At 36.0% G+C, this 21,938-nt stretch overlaps 1 protein-coding gene across 1 annotated transcript; it reads right to left on the reverse strand.

Moving 5' to 3' along the window:
- Positions 1-313: 313 nt before the first annotated feature.
- On the reverse strand, positions 314-21,313 carry IL31RA (interleukin 31 receptor A). Its single transcript, XM_062513310.1, has 16 exons — positions 21,262-21,313; positions 20,444-20,740; positions 19,042-19,162; positions 17,379-17,545; positions 16,085-16,236; positions 13,452-13,617; positions 12,722-12,804; positions 11,983-12,199; positions 10,603-10,785; positions 8,170-8,271; positions 6,636-6,782; positions 5,875-5,949; positions 4,471-4,611; positions 3,403-3,496; positions 1,793-1,871; positions 314-959 (listed from the first exon to the last, which is right to left on the reverse strand). The coding sequence occupies exons 1-16, from the start codon at positions 21,311-21,313 to the stop codon at positions 360-362; spliced, it is 2,676 nt and encodes an 891-aa protein (XP_062369294.1). The 3' UTR covers positions 314-359.
- Positions 21,314-21,938: the final 625 nt, after the last annotated feature.

A 21,938-nucleotide genomic window follows, 5' to 3' on the forward strand; every position in this document is an offset into this window, starting at 1 on the left:
ATGAGCTGTTTGTACTGCTGGATGCTCCTGCAGCAAATATCAGTTTGTTTTAGCAGGCTGATACAGGAGAACTAAAAAGAAGTAAAAAAAAACTATTTCTTTTGCCTCACGACTGGCATGTCTGGTAAAAAAAAATAACAAAACAAAAAAAACCAAACCAACAAAAACCCCAAACATCCATACTGAAAGTGAACTCTGACAGGTACACACACAGTGTAAAAAATTACTTTACGGCTATTTGAAGGAAGAGGGTGTTCCCATCCAAATTAACTGAGACCACATTAGAATACATGAATGCCTATGAGCAGCAAGGCCAAGGGATATCTCACAGGAGGATTTTACAATGGAGTTTTCTCATGCTACTGAGGTTTGGCCAGCCTGAACATGTCCAGTGTTATGTAGGACTGTCCTGGAACATTTGGTTGAAAAGGAGCTAAGACACTTGACTGGCTTTTGCCTTCATCCGTACTGCATTCTGGCAAGCTCTCAGAAACAAGAAATTCCCTTGTTTTAACTGAATTTTTAAGGTATGGATTGAACAGTGCTTTTTCACTGAAATCTTCCAGCTTTAAAATTTCTTCATCATAAATTTCTTCATTTTTAATTGGATTCTGTTGGGATCCAGACGAATCATTTGCAACCATTTCTATGGGTTGGACTTCCTTCACCGGTATCAAAGCTGGATGAATTTGACTTCTGGTAAATTGCTCAGCAATTATATAAGGCATGGATGGGGAAAAACATTTAGCAACTTCATTCTCTTCATTACGCAGTATCTTTTCATCTCTGTTAGTTATGTCTTTTGTATTAATATCAGTACATTCAGAAACACAGTTTTTATAATTTATTAGTAGCGATCCTTCCTGACTTTCTTCAGGAAAACAATATTCCAAAACATTTATGTCTTCAAAGTCTACAGTTTTAGTCTGCGATGACAATCTCTTCAAAAATGAACTATTCTGTCAGTACAAAGAGATAAATTGTAGGGTTATAAAGAGATAGATAATGTATCAGATAATTTTAAAATAAATAAATTATTGCATTTGAGCTCTGTTTAACTTGTAATTTCAGACTTGCACTAGTAAAGAGCTCACGTGCATTTCAGATGGGATGCATTTACATGTGAATGAATACTAAAAAAGGCAATGCTATTGTGTCCATTTGCTAAACACTTTTGTATTAGGTCTCCTGGAAGGATGAATTTCAGTGAAGGCTCAGAATCAAGTTTAGATTGTGTCCATCTTTTCAAGTCTAACCAGACATTTTTGAGAAAAAGTTTAAACCCCATTATCCACAAATTAGATTTTCTGTGTAAACCTGATCAACTCTACTCCATTCAAATAAACATCAAAACTTTAATATGGAATAAATATTCAAAAAATAAAAAAAACAGAACTGTTCATACAACCATATACCAAATCTTACTATATACTGCAATACATTTTTTGTGGAGAAGAGAGGAGGTATGCAGATGTGAAAACCTGATTTAATAAACTCTATGGCCTGTGCAAAATTAATTTACTTTATTAAATTAACCATGTACACCAACCACTGTGTCACTTCAAAACATTATTTCTAAATATCCTATAAGAATTAGATTAATATACTTTATGAAGGTGCATCCTCTCTATTGTTTTGGAATACTACAAAGAGCATTTTGTAGCACCTTAAAAGAATTAAACACAATAAAGAGGAACGGGAGGGGGTTTGATTTATAAAATGACTGCCAAAAAAAGGATTTCTTTTCAATCCATTTGATCCCTTCTTTAATGTACAGAATTCCAACTATTACCGTAGATGAATCACGAGGCCATTCCACCGCAAGGCTCTCCTCTGGATTTGGTATATTAGGCCAGCAAACCTTTTTAAACCTACAATCAAGAAAGGAATTTTAGCCAAATTATGAAAGAAATAGATTATTAAAAATAAAATTAACAAATCAGAAATTCCAAATACTGCTAAAGTATCAAACTTCCGTAGTTTGATAAATTAAGTATTTCTATATCAACACAATGCTTTTCAATAAAACTGTTTTCCCATACACTGATTTTAATTACGGAAGATCTCAACAAGATCTCTTGGATTACAGAGACATTACAGAAAATCTATTAATTCACAAAAGCCATTTTTATTATATGTGTTATTATATTATATTACTCAATTAAATAGTATATGGAATAAGAGCATGCCAGAACAAGACAGTATCCAAATTTTGGTGTGATAATTTCTTCAGTGAAAAGCCACCTCCATGACCCCTGCTTAAGGAAAGTGTCCCTATCACTACACCACATTAAAGCCACACTGAGTTCCTAAATTAACAGCAGATGAATGATGCTCACTCACTGAATGACTCATTGACACTGGGTAGAGAAGTAAGAGAATGAAATCCAGTCCTTAGTTCAATTTTTCACATGGCAATTTGATCTACATAGGAATATAAACATTCTACTGCATCTCAAAGTATTATTCAGAATTTAAAAATAGCTTTTACTAGTGTAAAAATTCAGTATACTCAACACAGATGAAGGTGCAAAAGGGATTGAAAATATTGCTTCAGTTGTGCTTATTACCTGATGCTTCACTTGACAACAGTATTGGTTCCAATAGCTTAGACTGACCCTAAATAGTTCAGATTTTTAATCTTTTCATCAGCCAAACAACCCAGTCACTTTTCTTGTGAAAGAAAAACATATTTTATAAAGTTTAATAAAACCTCACAGTTATCTTTGTAATGTTACTGGAAACCCATGCTTAGAGAAAAAAAAAAATAAAATCTGTCAGGGGACATCTCTGACAGCAAATGAAAGTATTATGAATCAGGCACAGATATAGGTCCATACTCAAGGATAAGTATCCAGTTGTTTTCACATGATGTAATTTCTACGTTTTTTCCTTACTCCTTTGCAGCTCAAGAGAGGCATCACAAACTACTAAGAGTCATATTGATATAGTCATAAAGATAAGCAATAGGGACTATGTGAAATATGTCCTAGTACCATCCTAGCATATTAGTGTCTAGAAAATAAAGTGTCTAGAAAGCTTTATTTCTTGGCATTATTAATTTTTCAGAAACTGACTTTAAGTTTGCTCCCCTCACTTAAATGACCATGGAACTGCAAGTGGCATGTACGTAGCATTTTACATAAACAGATGTAGGTGATACATAAATCTGTTTCTCTTATTTATTTTGTTTCAATTTAATAAACTTTCTAAAACTAATACTTATTTTTGGACAAAAACTGCAGTCAAGGTATATTTATTTGTTACTTCAACTGCTTGTTTTCTATTTTGACATTGGTTTTGAACACAACAAAGGTATTTATAAAATAAATAAAAATTCCCATTTTATAAGTTAATTTTAAGTGGTTGCATTCACTTTTAGACAGTAGAAAATATACTCACTCATGTTTTTTCAAAACGCACGTTATCCAAAGGCCTATGAGACACAACACACTTATCCCAACAGGTACAGCAATAAAAAAGAAATCTTGTTTATCTTTAGAGAAAAACAAAGAAATAAAAACCAAAACACCAATCAGTCCACATTGTCATTTCTTCAGGTATTCCCTTAAGACAGGTAACTTTTAATAACCAAGTCACTTAATTAGCACAATTCTAAAAAGCCCTGTCAAAACTAGCCAAAATTACTGAGAATACTGCAGGATACCCATTCTATGATGAGTCAAAAGATCAGTATTTGGAATTCAACAAGCAACAGTTACTGAGCCAGAATACCAGGCCATGATGAGACTTTCCAGGATTCTTTAGGAACATAATTATTGCATTTTAAAATTACCTTTTAAATCACAAAAAAATACAGTTACTCTGAATGAAACACTGCTCAGATTTCTAAGACAGTTTCCAAGTACCAGAGTACTGGAGGCATTTTGGAATGTACTGAGAACATTATTCCAGAAGTTGAAATGAGGAAATGTCTGGGCTTCTGATCTGCTGCCATTACACCAGCCTCCCTGTCAAATCTGGCTAAAACAGATAGTAAGAGATAGGAAAAGGTATTTCCCTACAAACATTTCCCTCACACTCACTCCCTACACAATCTCTGCAGACATTTGTCAGTGAAGCTTCCCTACCAGATTAGGTGCAACACAATGTGTGGTTACTGTAAATCTCTCAGATGCAAAAGTCTACATTTTAATGAACTGTTAGGCATCCCATCCCATGGCTGCTAGCCTACACACTGCTGCTTCCACAAACAATCACAGTACTCCACAGCTTTACTGACAAGTAAATAAAGAGTTTTGGGGTTGACTTCTGATTATGAGGGTTTTCTTAGTGAGCTTGTCAGTGAAATTAAGTTAAATTCAACTACTGTTGCAAATTCTTTTTTATTTTGTTCAGTACTACTTAAAAAACAAACAGAAGTTGACGAATGCCTAAACAACAATGTCCTGTATTTCTTACTTCCAAACCCATTTTTTAAAGCAGCGATAATTAACCTGGATTACTTACCAAATTTCAAAGTTTTGAAGGTTTTTTGTTCTCCAATGGTTCCACCAGCTTTGTTGCTTGCCATGATCTGAACAGTATATTGTGTATTAGCCTGTAAGGACTTCAGTTTGTATTGCAGAACATCAGAGTTCACTGTTTCATCTTTTTAGGAGAAGATTTATGTCAGCAAACACACAAAAAGTAATGTTATATCAGGGAACTGTACATTTATTTAGCAATTTCTACAGTAACAGATCACAAACTATTTTAAAGGTAACTTAAAACACAAAGCAACCTTACCAGTCCTTTAAAAGACAAAACCTAAATTATGAAACTATATTTACCAATACTACTTAAAAGTTTGAGGAAAAAACCTGAACCACTACATAGTTACTTTTAAAAATAAATACAAATAGTTTTGCTAATATTAAAGATAGATGAATTATGATCTTGTGCAGTTTATCACTAAGAACAGTGCTTTGAGAACTTTACTTCTTCAAAACAGTTGGCTCAGAAATTAAGAACTTCAAGCTACTTTCTGTAGCTTGTGAAATTCAACTATATTTCTACTACATGCAGTTAGACATGAATCATCCAAAAGAATGTCATCTATCAGGACTGGGATACCATCCCAATAAAGTAAAGGAAAGCCAAAATCAACAGGAATTTTTTTCCAAGTTTCAAAATGATTTTATGAATAGAACCCAGTGTTTCCAACACATTCTTCAGTATTTAAATTAATTTAATGTGCTTCACCTTTAAATTTTTTTAAGCAGGACATATATCCTATCATTCTCTGTCTACTAAATACCAAACGCCAAGTACCAAATGCATCTTCATGTAAGAAATTACAGTCACTAAAACATTTTCTGATGCTTAAAGTCAAAGGCAACTCATTTCTTCTGTCAGCTCTATCAAGAAACACCCAGGAAATAGTTATGCTGCAATATGTCCCAAGTTAAAATAAACTGTTTCTCTTAAGTCAAGGGTGGGAAAGCGAAGTTCTAGTGTTAAAAGGCAGTGAAGTCACTGCCTTCAGTGACTTCAGACTTCACTTCAGTGAAGTCACCTTGGCACACACCCAAATGTTCTACTATTATCAAGAACGCATGATATCAAAGAAGCCTCAAAAAACATCAGTTCATCATGTTTTGCCATATAAATTTAACTCCCTTGCATTGGTATTTACAACTAATTTTTTAAAGAAAAGAATCGGAAGTCCTAAAAAGGACACAGCCTGCTTTACATTACAAATAATACAGAGAAATGCTGCACTGTAACATGAGGATCCATGTCTCATGGATCACTCTGCCCAATGCAGTCACCATTAAATTACTCAGAAACCAACACAGTAGGAAAAACTGCATGCAGATGGCTAAATCTGACAGAAATAATTAGGTTTCTCTTTCACATTTAAAAAATCACCAGGAATACTCCTGCCCTGGATCTGGACTAGATATCCATAAGAAACAAGCATCACAAGATTTATAAGCCTGCAAACTTTGCAAAAGAGATTGTGTTAGGTGCCTGACAGAAATGATGTCCTAAAGAGGGAGAGAGAAACAATTCTGAAGCACTGAATGATCCAACAGCTTTCTTCAAAAACCATATAGGAAGAAAAATTTAGGTCACCCAAACACTTTTCATGAAAGCTTCTGCCGAGATTTAAAATAAAGAAGTTTCTGACAGATACCATTACAATGCCAGATTGCGTGGACACACTATTTCTCATGTAGAGATTAGGAGTATGCTCAAATTTATGCTATCAAGCCTCCAGACCAGAAAAGCGTAAGCACACATCTGACAAGAATAGAAAATCGAACACATCTGAAGAAACTGATCTAAAATGACACCCAAAGAAACTATTTCTTGGCAGCTTATTTTACTGTTACTTCCAAATTTGCTTTTAATAGAAAATTGACAGTAAAAATACTTTAACAGAAAATTTCCACCATACTTTTCCAGAAGCTGGAGGCATATCCATTCAAGGACATGCATGAAACTTATAAATTCACTGAACCCTCATGATCTATGAATTTACATAGAATCTATGATTCTCCGAAATATTTTAGCTCCTCTACTCCTATCATGTCTTTATCCATTAGCTTCAAAGGTGTATCAAAATGGAAGAGACACTGAAAATTTCATAACCCTGTTGACAGTATTGTTGCTTAATGCATACTTACTCAATTCTTTTCCATCTTCAGGTTTATAAAATATTGTATAGTTAGTGATAAATCCATTTCTTTTAGCCTTTGAAATTTCATTCCACTTTATTGTAACTTCATTTTTCCCCAGAATGCCTGTATCAGCCACAGGTCCTTCTGATGGCTCTATAGAGAAGTATTATGAAATAGCAAAAGCAGTAAAATAGTCAATGTACCACAGTGTTATCTGCCTCTGTTATTTTACACCTGCCAGTAGCATCAAAGGAAACATAAGCATAAGAAAATATGTAACCTTAGTGCTCTTTAACTTTTCTCACTCTCTTTAATTCAGAAATTCTTCTGATAAAACTTCTCAACTATTCTGGCGTTTGCATAGTTCTAGGTGTTACTGCATTCAAATACCTTGAGATCATTAAAAGGCTCTATTGTTGCAACATCAGGGAGAGATGAAGATAAATTATCCTTTGTGCATTCATGGGGGAGGACTCAGGTGCAAGGCCACTGCCTTTGCAGAAGGTCTCTGGCTGAGCTGGGATTCAAGCAGCATCTCCAGCACCCCCAGCATCCTCAGCCTTGCCAATCACACCAAACAAAGCCTTTCTACTTACACAATACCATCTCACACGCATTGCTCATAACTTTAAAAAAAGACTTCTCTGTGTTGCAGTTTTAAAACATAAAACTTCCTTCCCATTCTCAAACAACCTTGAGTGTTGTCACAGCTACCTATAAACAGGAAAGCACTCTAAACACAGTTCTGACTGTGCTACCAATTATTACACAAACATAAAATACTCCAATGCCTCCCCCCGTAATTAGTGCACTTTAGTTGTGCATTGTACTATGTGTGCATGCACGTTTGCATAGACCTATTCATGCACACACACACCAATCAACGTTTTCACATGGAGTCTTAAAATTACCAGTAAACTACATTCTTATAGCTGGCTGTATAAATACCTGAATTCACACCAAAATTCTACAAATAAAGAAATTTTATCCCTTTCCCTGAAAGACACTACTTCATCCACAGCTTCTATCCAATTATGAACATCATGTCTTCTTACCATTTTTTATGAGCAAGACTGAAAATATTTTATTATGCTATAAAATATAACAAAAAGTAGGGTTTTCAAACTAGGCATTTGATTTTATGAGTAGAATTTCCTCATATATTAAGACTGACAAATGTAATCAAGCATTAAAATCAAGTATAATTATATATCTAAATGACCTGTAACACTGAAGGGATAGCTAATTTTAAAAATTCTTTCACGTTTGTAGCTATTCTCTTTCCAAGTGCTTTGTATACAATACGTAAATTTCTCTAAATATTAGTGGGTGCAAGCAGCAATGTATGTGAATAAAAAGATGAATACTTTCTTACAGACCAATTTTATCATTGAACAGAACTGAAATCAGGAACCCCGAAACCTGGTGTCTTTTCCACCATCTTAATCTCTTTGGTAGTACCAAATCACTCAAAGATAATGCAGCCTGAGAAACAAACTACAACACATCTTTCACAACATGATTACTTTAAAATACCTACCTTTTTCTTGAGCATATATTTGTGCATAAGATGGAGCTGCAACATTACTTCCATAAAGAGGATACACCAAGATGTTATAGCATATAAATGGTTTAAAGTTTTCTATAAAGGAAAGAAAAGAGTACATGTGATGTTAACACAATGAATATACACTGAATCACAAGGGAATTATAAATATACTGTTACGAACTATTTTCTTCAACTCTCTAGCAAGTGCAATATGCAGTTATTGATTTGAATGCTCATTACTGGCTTTAACATATTTTTTCATGGTAGTATTTGTAAGAGCATATGGTTTCTGACTAATTTTTCACTAGAGATAGTTTGAATGGCTAATTATACTTCAGCATCATACAACTTCTCTATATGAATCCACTTACTCATCTCAAAACCTTCTATGGTTTTAGAGGAAGTCTCCATTTTCAAATAACAAGCATAAAATTACACTTGAAGGTAGCATTTTTAATTTCCCATATCTTTATTCTTACTGCTCTGCAGGAGACAACATTGTCTCATTCATCAGATTAAAGAGCAGTGGTGATCCCCACTCTTAACACTCAGGACCTGAGGGAATGGCAAGTGACTGTGTCAGGGAGGCTTAGGTTGGATATTAGGAAAAGGTTCTTCACCCAGAGGTTGTTTGGGCACTGGAACAGCCTCTTGAGGGAAGTGGTCCAAGCACCAAGCTTGACACAATTCAAGAAGTATTTGGACAATGCTCTTGGGCACATGGTGTGATTTGTGGGGTGTCCTGTGCGGGGCCAGGAGTCGGACTTCAGTCATTTTTCTTGGCCACCTACAACTCAGAATATTCTATTATTCTGTTATTTCTACACTGATGTTCCAGTCATACCATCTGCAGATTTGCTTCTAATCAGCCTGACTCAAGTGCACAATTGTCCCAGGTGAGATCTCTCCAGCAGAATTCTATTTTCAAGACATAGTTTCAGCTTCTGGAAATGAAGTTTTGAACTCTGAACAATCCAGGAACCAAGCAATCAACAGGGTGCACCTACTACTCACAACTCCCATCAGGTCTCAGAGAGCTCATCTGAGAGATCTGTAACTTTACATCTAGAATGAAACCAGTGTAAAGGGTTTCCTAGATCATTCCCCTAAAGTTCTGCAGCTTGCTCAGCAAGAATAATGGCTATCAACAGATCTCTGAATTATACCAGCTTTCTGCTGCTCTTTCAGTCCCTTACACCTATTGCAATGGCCATTATATATACATCACCCCAGCTGGTTTTAGCTAGGGTAGAGTTAATTTTCTTCCCAGTGACTGCCATGGGGCTGTGTTTTGGATTTGTGCTGAACACAAGGTTGATAATATAGAGATTTTTTTTTTTTATTGCGGAGCAGAGCTCACACAGAGCCATGGCCTTTTCTGCTTCTCATAGTGCCACACTGGTGAGGGGACTGGGAGTGCCTGGGAGGTCGGGAGCAGACACAAACAGGACAGGTGACCCCAGCTGACCAAAGGGACATTCCAGACCATGTGACATCATGCTCAGCATATAAAGTGGGGAAAGAAAGAGGAAGGGGGGACATTTGGAGTGATGGTGTTTGTCTTCTCAAGTCACCATTATATGAGACAGGGCCCTACTCTCCTGGAGATGGTTGAACATCTGCCTGCCCATGGGAAGCACTGAATTAATTCCTTGGTTTTCTTTGCTTGTGTGCAGGGGTTTTGTTTTCCCTATTAAACTGTCTTCATCTCAACTCACGAGTTCTCCTGCTTTTACCCTGCTGATTCTCTCTTCCTGATCTCACTGGCAGGGCAGTGAGCAAGCCGCTGCCTGGGCTTGGCTGCTGGGTGGGGTTAAACCATGACAGTCCTTTTTGGGGAGCCAGGCAATGGTCAAACCCTTGAGGTGATGACAGATTTGATTGGTATGTACTAGACTGAACTCATAGCTGTTAGTGCTGTTCAGCTAGTGATAAGCAGGCTCCTGTGCTTGCCATGGGGCTCGCTTGCCTGTCTGGGTATTAGAGTCGAGTCATAGTGGGCATTTTTTTCTTTTGCTGCTTGCACTGCTTAACACCTTACTGATTTGTACCTGAGAATATTTTGATAACAGCCATGGGGATGTGCCTAGGCTGGCCAGGACAGTGCTGCTGTACTGGATGTGCTGATGTACTCGACAGGCTGGAACTCCAGCAAAAACTTGAGTTGAAGGGGCTGTGATGTGTGAATGAGTCCAGAGTGGAGCATCAACCTGGAGTTTGTGGAGGACTCCACACTGGAGCAGGTAGATACCTGAAGGAGAATGTGACCTCACAGTGGAGCCATGCTGGAGCAGTATGTGAATAACTGCAGCAGTATGTGAATAACTGCAGCCAGTGGGAAGTACCCATGCCACAGAAATTCAACAAGGACTGTCTCCCATCAGTACGTCTGTACATTGTTACAGCGGTAACTGATAAACATACTTTTGTTATTTTTCCACTCTGTAGAATTTGACACATATTGCCATGATCTACCAAAAGGGTCCGTCTCCAACTCCTCATACCACTCAACCACATATTTGGTTGTTTCTGATTCAGAGGTTATCCATTCCACCACCACTTCTTCATTTGTTGTAGAGGTCATCACTGTTTCAATCACCTGATAGGCTAAAAATTTAACAGAAAGTATCAGCAATTCTGTCTTAATAAAAGCTTGAAACACACACACAGAATTCAAGAAACAGTCTCAGAATTCAAATTTCACAGTGTGTAAAACTTTATAAACCAAGTTACTACCAATTTTGCAGGTAGCTCATAACCAATTTTGATCAAGATGACAAAGCCAATAGTACAGGAAAGCAAGTCAGCAAGGTCAAGAATGACACTGAAGCAAAGGTGAACCATCAGCCTGCAGAATAGAGGAAATGAAAGTCTAAGTGAAAACACAACCTGGCAAAGCAGAGGCAGAAAAGATCTGAAGAAGCAGAGAGAGATGTACCTGGTGGGGGGAAAGCACATCACAGCATGGAAAAACAGAAAAACCTTTGTGGTGGCACGCAAAAGTGGGTAGGGAGGTAGTCAGCAACCTCCAGGACAAAATTATATTAAATCTACATATCCAGTTTTCTGATTAGAAATAGAATTTGATTGAGCAGTCCCTGAGGGGCACTGGCACCATGAGCAACTGATGTTAGAAGTGATTCAAGTGTGTCAAATGCAATCTCCCTGTCAGATCATGGGTGGCAGCAGGATGTTACAACACAAGACTCAAAGCAGTATCAGAATTAAAAATAAGAGCCAAAGAGCAACTCTTGTGCTAGAGCAGACCAGCTTCCTAACCCTGGCAGTGGGTGGGATGGGTACTCCAGGAATGCATATGAAATGAGAATAAACACAGGCTTCTCTTCCTGCTTCCACCAACACAACTTAGAGACTTCTATTTATCATACCTTTGAATGATGTTGTTGAATACTCTGCAACAGCGTCCTGTTGTAACTGATCCTATGAGCTAACAAAGGGATGCAAAAGAACTGGGCAGCATTCCATAAATTTACTTGGGAGGTGCAAATTTAGAAAAAAACCTAAATCAACCCAAAAAACCCTCAGAAAGTAATACAATAGAAATTCAATAAGACATCACAAAGTATTCATATCTTAACAATTGTATCTCAAAACAAAACCCCCAACAATAGTTGTCTGTAACAAGAAATATGATCTGTGATGGTAAAATACAACAAGACATACATAGACACATATGACAGAAGTCCTTAGTCCAGTTTTCCTTCCATTATAACAGAACTTAAACAGATGTCATGAAAATCACTTTTTCATTAATGAGAAAAATATGACATTGCGAAATCTTACATTTTTCATCAATGGATGGAATCCTCAAAATAGCTTCAGGAGACTCTCCAGCAGAGTTATAGGCAGCTACAGATATTATATGTGCCTCTTCATTTAAAAGTAAGGTGATTTTCTTTTCTTTAGATTTGCTTGTCCTTTTACGTCCAGTCTTTTTTTCTGGAAAATACCGTATTTTGTAGCCTAGAATTCTTCCAGAAGGTGGAAAGCTTTTTAATGGCTGTTAAAAAAAATATACATTTAATAAGTGTTTCACAGTGTTAGTTGCACAAGTAAAAATACATGCTGCATTAAATATGAAATTACAAAACTATTATACTGCATTTAGAAAAGCAAGGTATTTTCTTCAGGCTCATCTTCAGGATAGACAGCCACAACAATCACCTTGATGGATTTCAAAAGTCAAATGTGAGATCTGAAATGCAAAGAGCCTTTGGACACTTCACTAGAAGATTAAAGTGAATTTAAACACAGCTTTAGTAAACTGGATAATTTAAATGCAGTTTAAGGACTTTCAGTGAGATTTTCCAGTGATCTGAACACAATTAAATGTTCCCTTTCCACACAGATTACAAAACTCTGTTAAAAAGGCTTTTCAATTCTAATTTAGTTCAGTGAGCTTTTTTTTCTGATAACAGCAAATGCCTCTGGCAGTTATATGTCCTACAACACTAAAATACTTAAACACAACATCAGCTACAGGATACCAATATGATTATCTATTCACAAAAAATTTATATACCTTCCACATAAGATGTACAGATCTATTTCGAGATGAGTGTGAAGACTCAATTACTCTCCACAAATCCACTTTTCCTGAAGGAGCTATTTAAAGACAAAAAAAAAAAAAAAAAAAAAAAAAAAAAAAGAAAACCCTTGCAATTTGTTGCTATATTGAAAAGATAGCTTAATATGGTGAAAACAGTCAAAAAGTTTCAAGCACAGAGTCTCAGAGAAACTTACTAAAAGTAAGTTTTCTCTTCTGTAGTGCTAGGCCTTTTTTCTCCTAATTAGGTACTTTCTTCCTGTAAGTTTCTGCTGCTCTCTTTTATTTGTTAAGTTCTAGAGTCTCTTAGAAGAGATTTTCCAGTCTTGTTTTATAACTGGCATTTTGATTTCTCTACTTGCAATTTATTTCATTGAACATACACACTGCACTACTTTTCTGCTACTATCTTACTTTGCATTGTAAGATCTTCATCTACACTCTTAATTTTCCCTTTCTTCACTGTCTACTCATCTGTTTTCTTCCTTAGCCCCATGTTGTTTGAATTACTTTTCAAATCTCCCCCAATACTTGCTGCTGTCTTTCAGTTTTCCTCTTTTGTCTTTAAAGAAAACACACATGTTCTGTTCAAGCAACAGGATTCTAAATTCAATAGACGACAATACACTGAAACACAGTTTTTTCCTACTAAATCCTAATGCTTCAAAATATAATAGAAGAAAACTTTTACATGTAGGCAGCTCACCCTTTTCTGCTGTGCTTCCATTTTTCTCTCCACTCCATCCACTCCAAAATGTTGACTCATTATTGATACACCGAATGGCAACAGAATAGTCTGTGGAGTCCCACAGACCTGTGAGATTACATGATCCTATACCCTTCTTAGAATTCAATGAGACATTGACAAATTCCTGAAAATAGGTACGTGAACAAAACTTATTTGATATAAAATTGTGTGCAGATATATGACTTATTTTCTAAAAAAACACAAAATACGCAGGTTTTTTGTATCTCATCTCACTCTTCTGGAACTCAAGATTGCTTGTTTTACACTTCATTTTTCTGTAAAACTCCAGGGTGTAAAAAATTTGATCCCAAACTAGGTCTATACTGACTAACCTGTGCAGCTCAGATGTGATTCTAGAGCAGCTGTGCAGAGAAGCTGCTGAAGTAATGCAATTCCCACTAGTGGGAATCAAGCAGTTATTGCTAAAGCCATTACTACAACAATGTCTCACAGCAGCATCCTGGGGGAAGCAGTGATCCCCCCACAGTCTGTGAGTCAGCTGGGTACTTGTTTCCTGCCTTGTTTATCTTTTTTGAGTTACAAGGCCTTCTAGCTCTTAGCCTTACAATAGTGTGGCTGCAGGCCATCCTAAAGATTACCACCAAAGGCAAACGAAAAGACAAAAAATTCTGGTACCAAGAGGTAAAAATTAAGATGAAGACTGTAAGTGATGGAGGAAGATGGAAGCATGAGAAATAAATTATGTGTATCTTTTCAGAAAAGTAATGACAATGCGAATAATTTCTTTTATCTTAAAAGGAAGCTCATTCACTTCAACACTCAACAACAGGGCTAAAACACACTGAAGAAATTCTTGGCTTCCATCAGTTGAACCTTTCACTGAAAAGTGAGTCAGTCTGTAACAATGCAGACTGTACTATAACAATCTGTAACAACTACAACAAATGCAGACAGTCATATGAACACTATAATGGGAAGTGCACTCACTGCCTAATGTAACTGAAGATTTTAGTCTACTGTCATGTCAAGAAACCCACTGTCAAAAAATACCTGCTTCTATGAGAATTAATTCAGGCCTCTCCAAACTACTGCAGGTGACAGACTCTGCAACAAATCTACAATAAAAAGGACTCCAAAACAATTATCAACCTCCCGAAGAACCTCACATAGAATTGGAGACACCTCATACTAGGTTTTAGTTACTTTGCCAAAAGGCTGTTACCAATATTGTAATTAGAAACTTGGAAATTTAGTATATGCAAGTACAAAACCTGATCAAATGTTTTTCCTGTCAAAACAGCTCACAACAAACTATTTAGACTGGTTTGGTCAAATGTATCTGTCATTTGCTCAAACATTTTTTAGTTAGGCTTTTTTGGGGGTTGGTTTTGGGGGATTTTTTTGCATATATGTGCTGACAGAGAAACAGCTCCTAGGTCTTCACTAGTCATGGTTAGCTACTGTTTCTTCTGGAATGTCTGTGTGAAAAAGCAGGTGTGAGCTGAGGAAGCAAATGGACAAAGACTGTATTTGGTAACAAGAGAACGAGACAGGTGATTCCTAATGCAGGTGCTGAAAAATAGACAAAATACACAAGAAAGCTGTCACTCTCTAAAGGACTATGAGGTTCTTTCTAAATGTTAAAAACATTTGTAAAGGACCTCACAGCATGTAAGTGTCACAAGGACATCAGAGCCTTGGCTCCAAAGGGATAAACATTTCAAATAGTTCTTTTAAACAATCATTAATTCAATTTCTAATACCTGAAGTGGACCTGAGCCATCCTGCCCATCCAATAATCCTGAATATTATATCCTGAATCCAAAAACTAGTATGTCGTATTTACAGTAATGATGCTTGAGAATGTGAGAAGGATGCTGGTTAGAAACATCTTTAATATTAAAAAATTCTTTAAAGCTCCAATGACTACTTTGATGGATTTTCCTCTCCAAAATTATACGTGTAGTGCATAAAATAGTAAGATCAAGGCAGACATCTCAGTTCAATGAACTTAAAAGAACAATCCAAGAAACTTGGCCAGTTCCTTAATTTCGAAGAAGAAACAATAAAACTACAAACACAACCCTTCCATATTGGGGACCAGAGGAATAGATCATCTGAAATATGAGATACTGGGGTTTTTTACAACCAGTCCATTTAGGTGTCAGAAAGACAGATTAAAAAAAAAACAAACTTCCCTTATCTTCCATCTTGCAAAGTCTGTATTTTTGTTCACTTTAAAATAAATTTAACATCATGCCATCTGAATCAGATTCAAATTCTGCAGTTCTGAGTGAGAGCTGTTTTCAACACCAGAATGTAAGGGAAACATAAAATAGTGTTATTGACTGCTTGTGTAATCCCTTGGCCTAGGGTCATCCCTCATCCACCCACAGCATAATACTGAGAAGCACAATATGTACCAAAACCAGTAATGACCAAAAGAAAAATGACAACTAACCCAAAAAAACAGTGTTCTTAAGATCATGCACCTCGATAACATTCCACTAAAATAACAACAAATGCTTATTTCAAACAACTTGTTATCTTTTTTTCTATTTAAATTCTTACAATACTAAGAAATTAGTCACAAAGAAATTGACATGCAAAATAAAAATTATGTAACTTACGGTAAAGTTTGAGTACAAGTTTCTGTATTGAACCTGGCAAATTACAGGTTTTAAAGGGATAATCTTCTCCGGCATTTTCCAGGTTACTGTAAGTAACTGCTTTATACCAGGGATTTGTTTAACTGAAAGTATTTCAGGAGGGGCAAATTTCTCTGGAATGAAGAAACAAAAATATTAAGAGAGGAAAATGCATCTATAAAAGTTCAGAATTTCTCTGTGTGTGTTCCAAGAAGTTAAATCTTTATTCCAATAACACACATCCTATCACAGTATTCATGTGACAGTTTATTTTATAGACATAATTCTACCTATGGGAAATTATCTTTAAGAGAAATTGCACACATAACTGATTTAATTACATGGGACTTTGAACAACCTGGTCTAGTGGAAGGTGTCCCTGACCACCCAAGCCTTTCTATGATTCTGTGATTCTACTCACAAACCTGTTCTCAAATAGATGTGCAGATGTCTTTCATTTGTATCAGCACTGAAAAAAAATTCCCCAGAGACAACAGCAGGGTAAACAAATGAAGCAGGGCTGGGATGTCAAAGACAAGGCTGAACAGCAGGTGATGAAAGAATTCAGCCGAAAAGGATCCGAGGGGGAGAGAAGTGTGAAGGAGAGGATGGGAAAAGAATGGACTAGCAATAAATTCTCTCTGGCATAGAGAATGTGGAGAGTAATGAGGAGTCAGGGCAGGTCTGAACACAGGAATAAAGATATGATTGATGATGAGTGCTGCAGCAAAAAGCAGTCAGCTTTAAGGGTTACTGATTAACTACACCACCAAAATGAACACAGGAGAAGCACAGGACAGAGGGAGAAGAGGTAGACAAAATGTTATGATAGCTCCTATAGGCAATTATTACTACACATAGAACAGGTGGGTTTTTTTAACATTCCTAACCAGAAAGCAGAATAGCAGACCAAATGATGGGTGGACCTTGAGAAATTATAATATTCATTACAGCCATGTGTTGCACTGATATTTGGTACCACTCAGAAATATTAGAGTCCGAGTACCAATTAGGTTGATGAGAAGTTTGAATATATGGTCTTTACTTCTCAATAATTAAAAACTTCGTAATTTATAATGGATATATCAGCTGTAAGCTTAAAGAAATGCTGTTGAGTTAGATGCTGCATAGCACAAAAACAACACCCTGTCGTTTCTCACCATCTCACAGTAAGATCAAGGAACTGCTGAAAATTGCTGCTGTAACTCCAACCAATTTGAAGAATTTTACAAGGAAAGGTCATAAACTAAATCTTTATTAATTATTTTTTACTTACCTATTTTTTGCAAAGGTATAGGAACACACTCTGTTAAGGATTCACCCAAAACATTTTTAGCTTCCACCTGAAAACAAAAGTCATTACTATAAGCATTGTCTCGAGTAAAAAATGAACACGACTCTGTTGCATTCTGGCAGGATATGACTGAATATTGAGAATGCATCCTAAAAAGAGAAAAACAGAAGTAGTTAGAAACAAGAGGAATTTCTTTGAATAATTCAAACAAATTGTTAGGTTGTTAATTATATATCTTTGAGACTTAAAGCCATTTTTACCAGTGAACATCTTTAGATTACATGCTTGTGCAAACTAATTTCCTAATTTCCCTGTCCCCTTCTACCAGTGCTTTTTGAAGTCACATGCTAAACTCAGCGAGGGAGGTATCTGGATTTGGATGGGAACAGTTCTGCAGTCCAATTCACTCTCTGGTAAATAAAAAGTCCGTGCTTATACAGGAAAAAATAATATTGCAATGTGCCTTCAGTGGCTGCTTTAGATTCTGGCTTCACAAATGCAGCTAAATTATAAAATATAGAAACACCAGAAGTAGTAAGAAAGTTCCACATTAAAAAGGTGGAAGCTTTAAATGTCAAAGTAAAAATGGAGATAAAACTAAAGAGGTTTTCCTACCCTACAATTTAAATTAGAAAGATAGTATACACTAGTACAGTATGAAAAAGTACCCTCCATAGTCTGAATTCTTTCCCATTCTCAGGAATATGTTTTAGGCCTTTTAGAAATCCCTTCATGAAACAATATTACCTGGAGTCTTGGCTAGGCAGAAAAAGAGCATTATGAGAAGCAGCACTATGAAGGACAGATTGACAAGTGCATCTGGGACAAATCTGTGCTATCACTTCAAAATCCTACCTGAGATCGGCCTTGGAACAACAACACAGATTTCACCATTTTCACAGTCACTTATGAAAAAGCAAGCTCCTAACCAACATTTAAAATCGAACAGAAATGGAAAGAAGTACAATTATCTGTGCTTCTACTCTGAAAAGCATGAGACCAAACAATTTGTATTTGTACAATTTCTTACACAAATTACTATATACAAATACATACAAATAATTTGTAAATAGAAATCCCCAAGCAATCCAAAAGGATAACTGTATTTTTTCACTGAAACCTTATGACTCCAAGGGTCACTAGGTTCAATGCTATTGGAGTCAATCAGAATGCTGCAGTAAAGCAGTGGCTAAATTAATTTTGATGGGAATTTTTTTAAGCAGATGAGGAAGCAATGTTTTTTACACACCCAAAATGAGATTAGTTCATTACATAGAAAGTTTCTGGTAAACTCTCCCAAAAAATGCCTCCATTCTTCCTTTGTGCGTAGGGTCACTCACTTTCAATCTTATTAGCAATGTTACTTCAAGGGAACAAGTGAATATAAACTCTGATACAAATATTTCTCTACTGAAGCTTGGTTGAGAATGCTTATTTCCTTTACATGGCACACTAAAAAGGTGTCAGACTGCATGTATTTTCAACAATTACCAATCCTGAATTAATCAATTTAAATTACTGAGAAATAACAAGACTCCAATCCATGATGATTTCAAGTTTTCTTTAAAAAGAAGTCAAGATGAGAAAGGAAGAGAGCTGGTTGTCATATCCCAGCAATCCAGTGCCCAGTATCTCTAGTACTTACAGTTTTCGGTAAAGAGTATAGTTTGTTCTAAAACTTGTTTCTCTTCCTGCCTTCCAGGTACAGGTAAGGTTAGCATCATAGAAATAAATGCAGGAAATATTTTCTGGCATGTCTGGGCGAACTACAGTGACAAAAGGTTAAAAAAAAATCCAGTAAAAATAATTAAGTTTATGTACACCTGATTTTGTTGCTCTAAAAGCAATTATGGCAAACTTCATTCAGTGTCTTCACAGTGCTTCATTTTATCATCCCTCACTGCCCTCAGAGCTCCTTACAAAACCAAAATCAAAACTAATCAACCACTCTTTCTTGCCCTGAGAAAACAGAGATTTTCTCCAACTATTTCTCAGAAATACTTTCCTTAGTGTGCCTAAAGGCAGTAACTCTATAACTATCATATATCAAACCACTGCATACACTATCTTGAAAAAAAAAAAAGTAATCTCTGACAGACAGAACTCCTTTTGGTTCTTTCCCAGAATATTTAATTGTTTACCCTATGAAAAACCTAAATCTGAGAAACCTGCACAGCCTCAAGAGTGCAGAAGACAAGTTCCTGGAAAACAGATCTATGTGACCTCAAAGACATCACTAATTCTGTACCCTCTTCATCTTATAAGCACAAAGGAAACAATCTTCTGCAATCTCTGTAGTCTGAAGCCATCCATTAAAATTAAAACACACTGAAAGACTTCTTTGTTACAGCTCAATTTCTTCACTGGTTAGAAGAAACTGGGAGTAGAAAAGAAGAGAACTGTGCCCAGTGAAATAAACTGGTTGAAAAAGCCGTCTTTTCATAACAGCATTTTTCTGTCCCATCTAATATAATTGTCAAAAGATCTTTCTTTTATCAACAAGCTGACAGCACATTAAGCTTTGCAGACAAGCAAGACCTGCTGGATTTTTTTTTCTATAGATGTTTCGCTTTTATTGCTTCATTAGAATGGGACCCCAGGCATATGTTAATACAATCCAGACTTAATCTGTTCAGTAAATTAGAGAAATCATATACGTATTTTCACGTTCTCCGTAAGAGAGTGCAATTATGACTTCTTTACAAGAGAGGATTAGAGAGGAAATCCTCTCTGAAGAAAGCTATAGTTGGCTATGCTAGAAAGATATGACCAAAGGGACAGACACACTACCTTTGAAACTCAACACAAAACTTCAGCAGGGCAAAAGTCAGGGTCAGAGAGGTTAGAGACCTGTGTAAGTAAGGAATGCTGGTAATTTCATGCATTGTTTGAGAAAAAACAATAGATTGACAGACAGATAGATAGACAGACAGACTTGAATACACGTGTTTTAAAATGCCACAACCAAAAGTACTGTTTCAGAAGTAAAATTATTATAGTAAGTTATTAAAAAGTTTCAAGATTATTTTTTCTGCCTTTCTACTTACACCCAGATTTAACTTCTGTGTGAGCCAAAGGTAGTTCCTTGTCCAAGTACTTCATGGAACAATTTACATAAGCTGTGCTGTAAGTGAAATTATGGATGGTTATATTAGATACAGTCTCATTCACAATGATATATTTTTCTGGAGCAATCAATGTATCATTCAGTTTCCAAATGATGTGGCTTGCATTTCTCTGAGGCATGTAGTTCTTTCTAAGAACACAGGATAGTTCCAGGGAGGATCCTCTTTCAATTACAGGAGATGAAGGAAAAATGTCAGCATCTCTGATAGAGTTTTCATCTAAAAACAAAATCAAAGACATCACACAGCCATATTCCTCTTAAAATACTAATGGAAAAATGGTAAGTTGTTTTGTTGTCTATAGATAATTTAATTATTTTTTTTTTCACACAGAGTTCAAGTAAAATGCCCAGTTGGTCATTCAAATCAGACACTGCTGTTTGAAAATGCAGTTCACATTAATTACTGTATTACAATAGGTAATACATTAGAGTGATGTTTCAACAACTTCACAGAAATAATGAGTATCTGCTCAGATAGTTTTTTAATACCCCTAAATGAAGAAGGCTATTTAAGCTTTTTTTTTATAAAACACTCCAATATGTAAAAGATATGCATGTAATTTACATGCATTTTTCATTACTACTTACAATATCAAAAAAATACATTAAATCAATAAGGCTAAAATCTACAACTAAGCTGCAATATATTTTAGAACACTTCAAAATTTTATTTGGAGAATGTTACCTTTTGGAAAATTTTTTTATGGCAAGACAGATGCTAATAATCCAGAAGCATACCTTCTACAGAGCTGCAGAGCAGGACAAACATCCAAATCAAATTGCTGAACATTTCCTTCTCAATAAGTATGGGCAGAAAACGCTGTCATAAAATAAAAACAATGCTTTTTATTTTTAAAAGTAAAGTGAAAATGCCCTCTTAATACTTTGTTAGCATTTGTGTATGAGTTAATAATATTATTCAGCTTTTCTCACTTGTATTCAAGTGAAGTATTACTTTGTCTAAGTGCTACTTTCCTGAACAATGGAGAAATTTTATGCAGTTGTACTAAGACAAATTGCATACATTTCCTACAACAAAGAGAAAGCTACGTGTACCTAAAACACTGCTGATGGCAGTCCAATCCACACAAGTGTTTTATCTAGGACCAAGGACCTAGGCAAGGACCATGTAAATAACTAGTAAGAAATCTTATCTCCATTCACTTGACATTCAGCCTGCCCAGTCTTTTCTAGGCAGATTCATCTAGCAAATTCTTTTGAAAATGAAGGCTCTTGCTGGAGAAGGAATAACGATCTGCCTATCTTGTTTATCACCACCTAATACAGAATTTTTTCAGGAAGTGGACAGCAGTCCAGGTCACCTTTCACCCAAAAGAGAGTTAATTCATATTGGTTTTTTTCCCGGTTAAGTGTCCCAGGCAACAGACGTGAGTGCACTCTGCAAAGATAGAGAA

Source organism: Cinclus cinclus, chromosome Z (assembly GCF_963662255.1).
Source record: "Cinclus cinclus chromosome Z, bCinCin1.1, whole genome shotgun sequence".
Taxonomy (NCBI): Eukaryota; Metazoa; Chordata; class Aves; order Passeriformes; family Cinclidae; genus Cinclus; species Cinclus cinclus.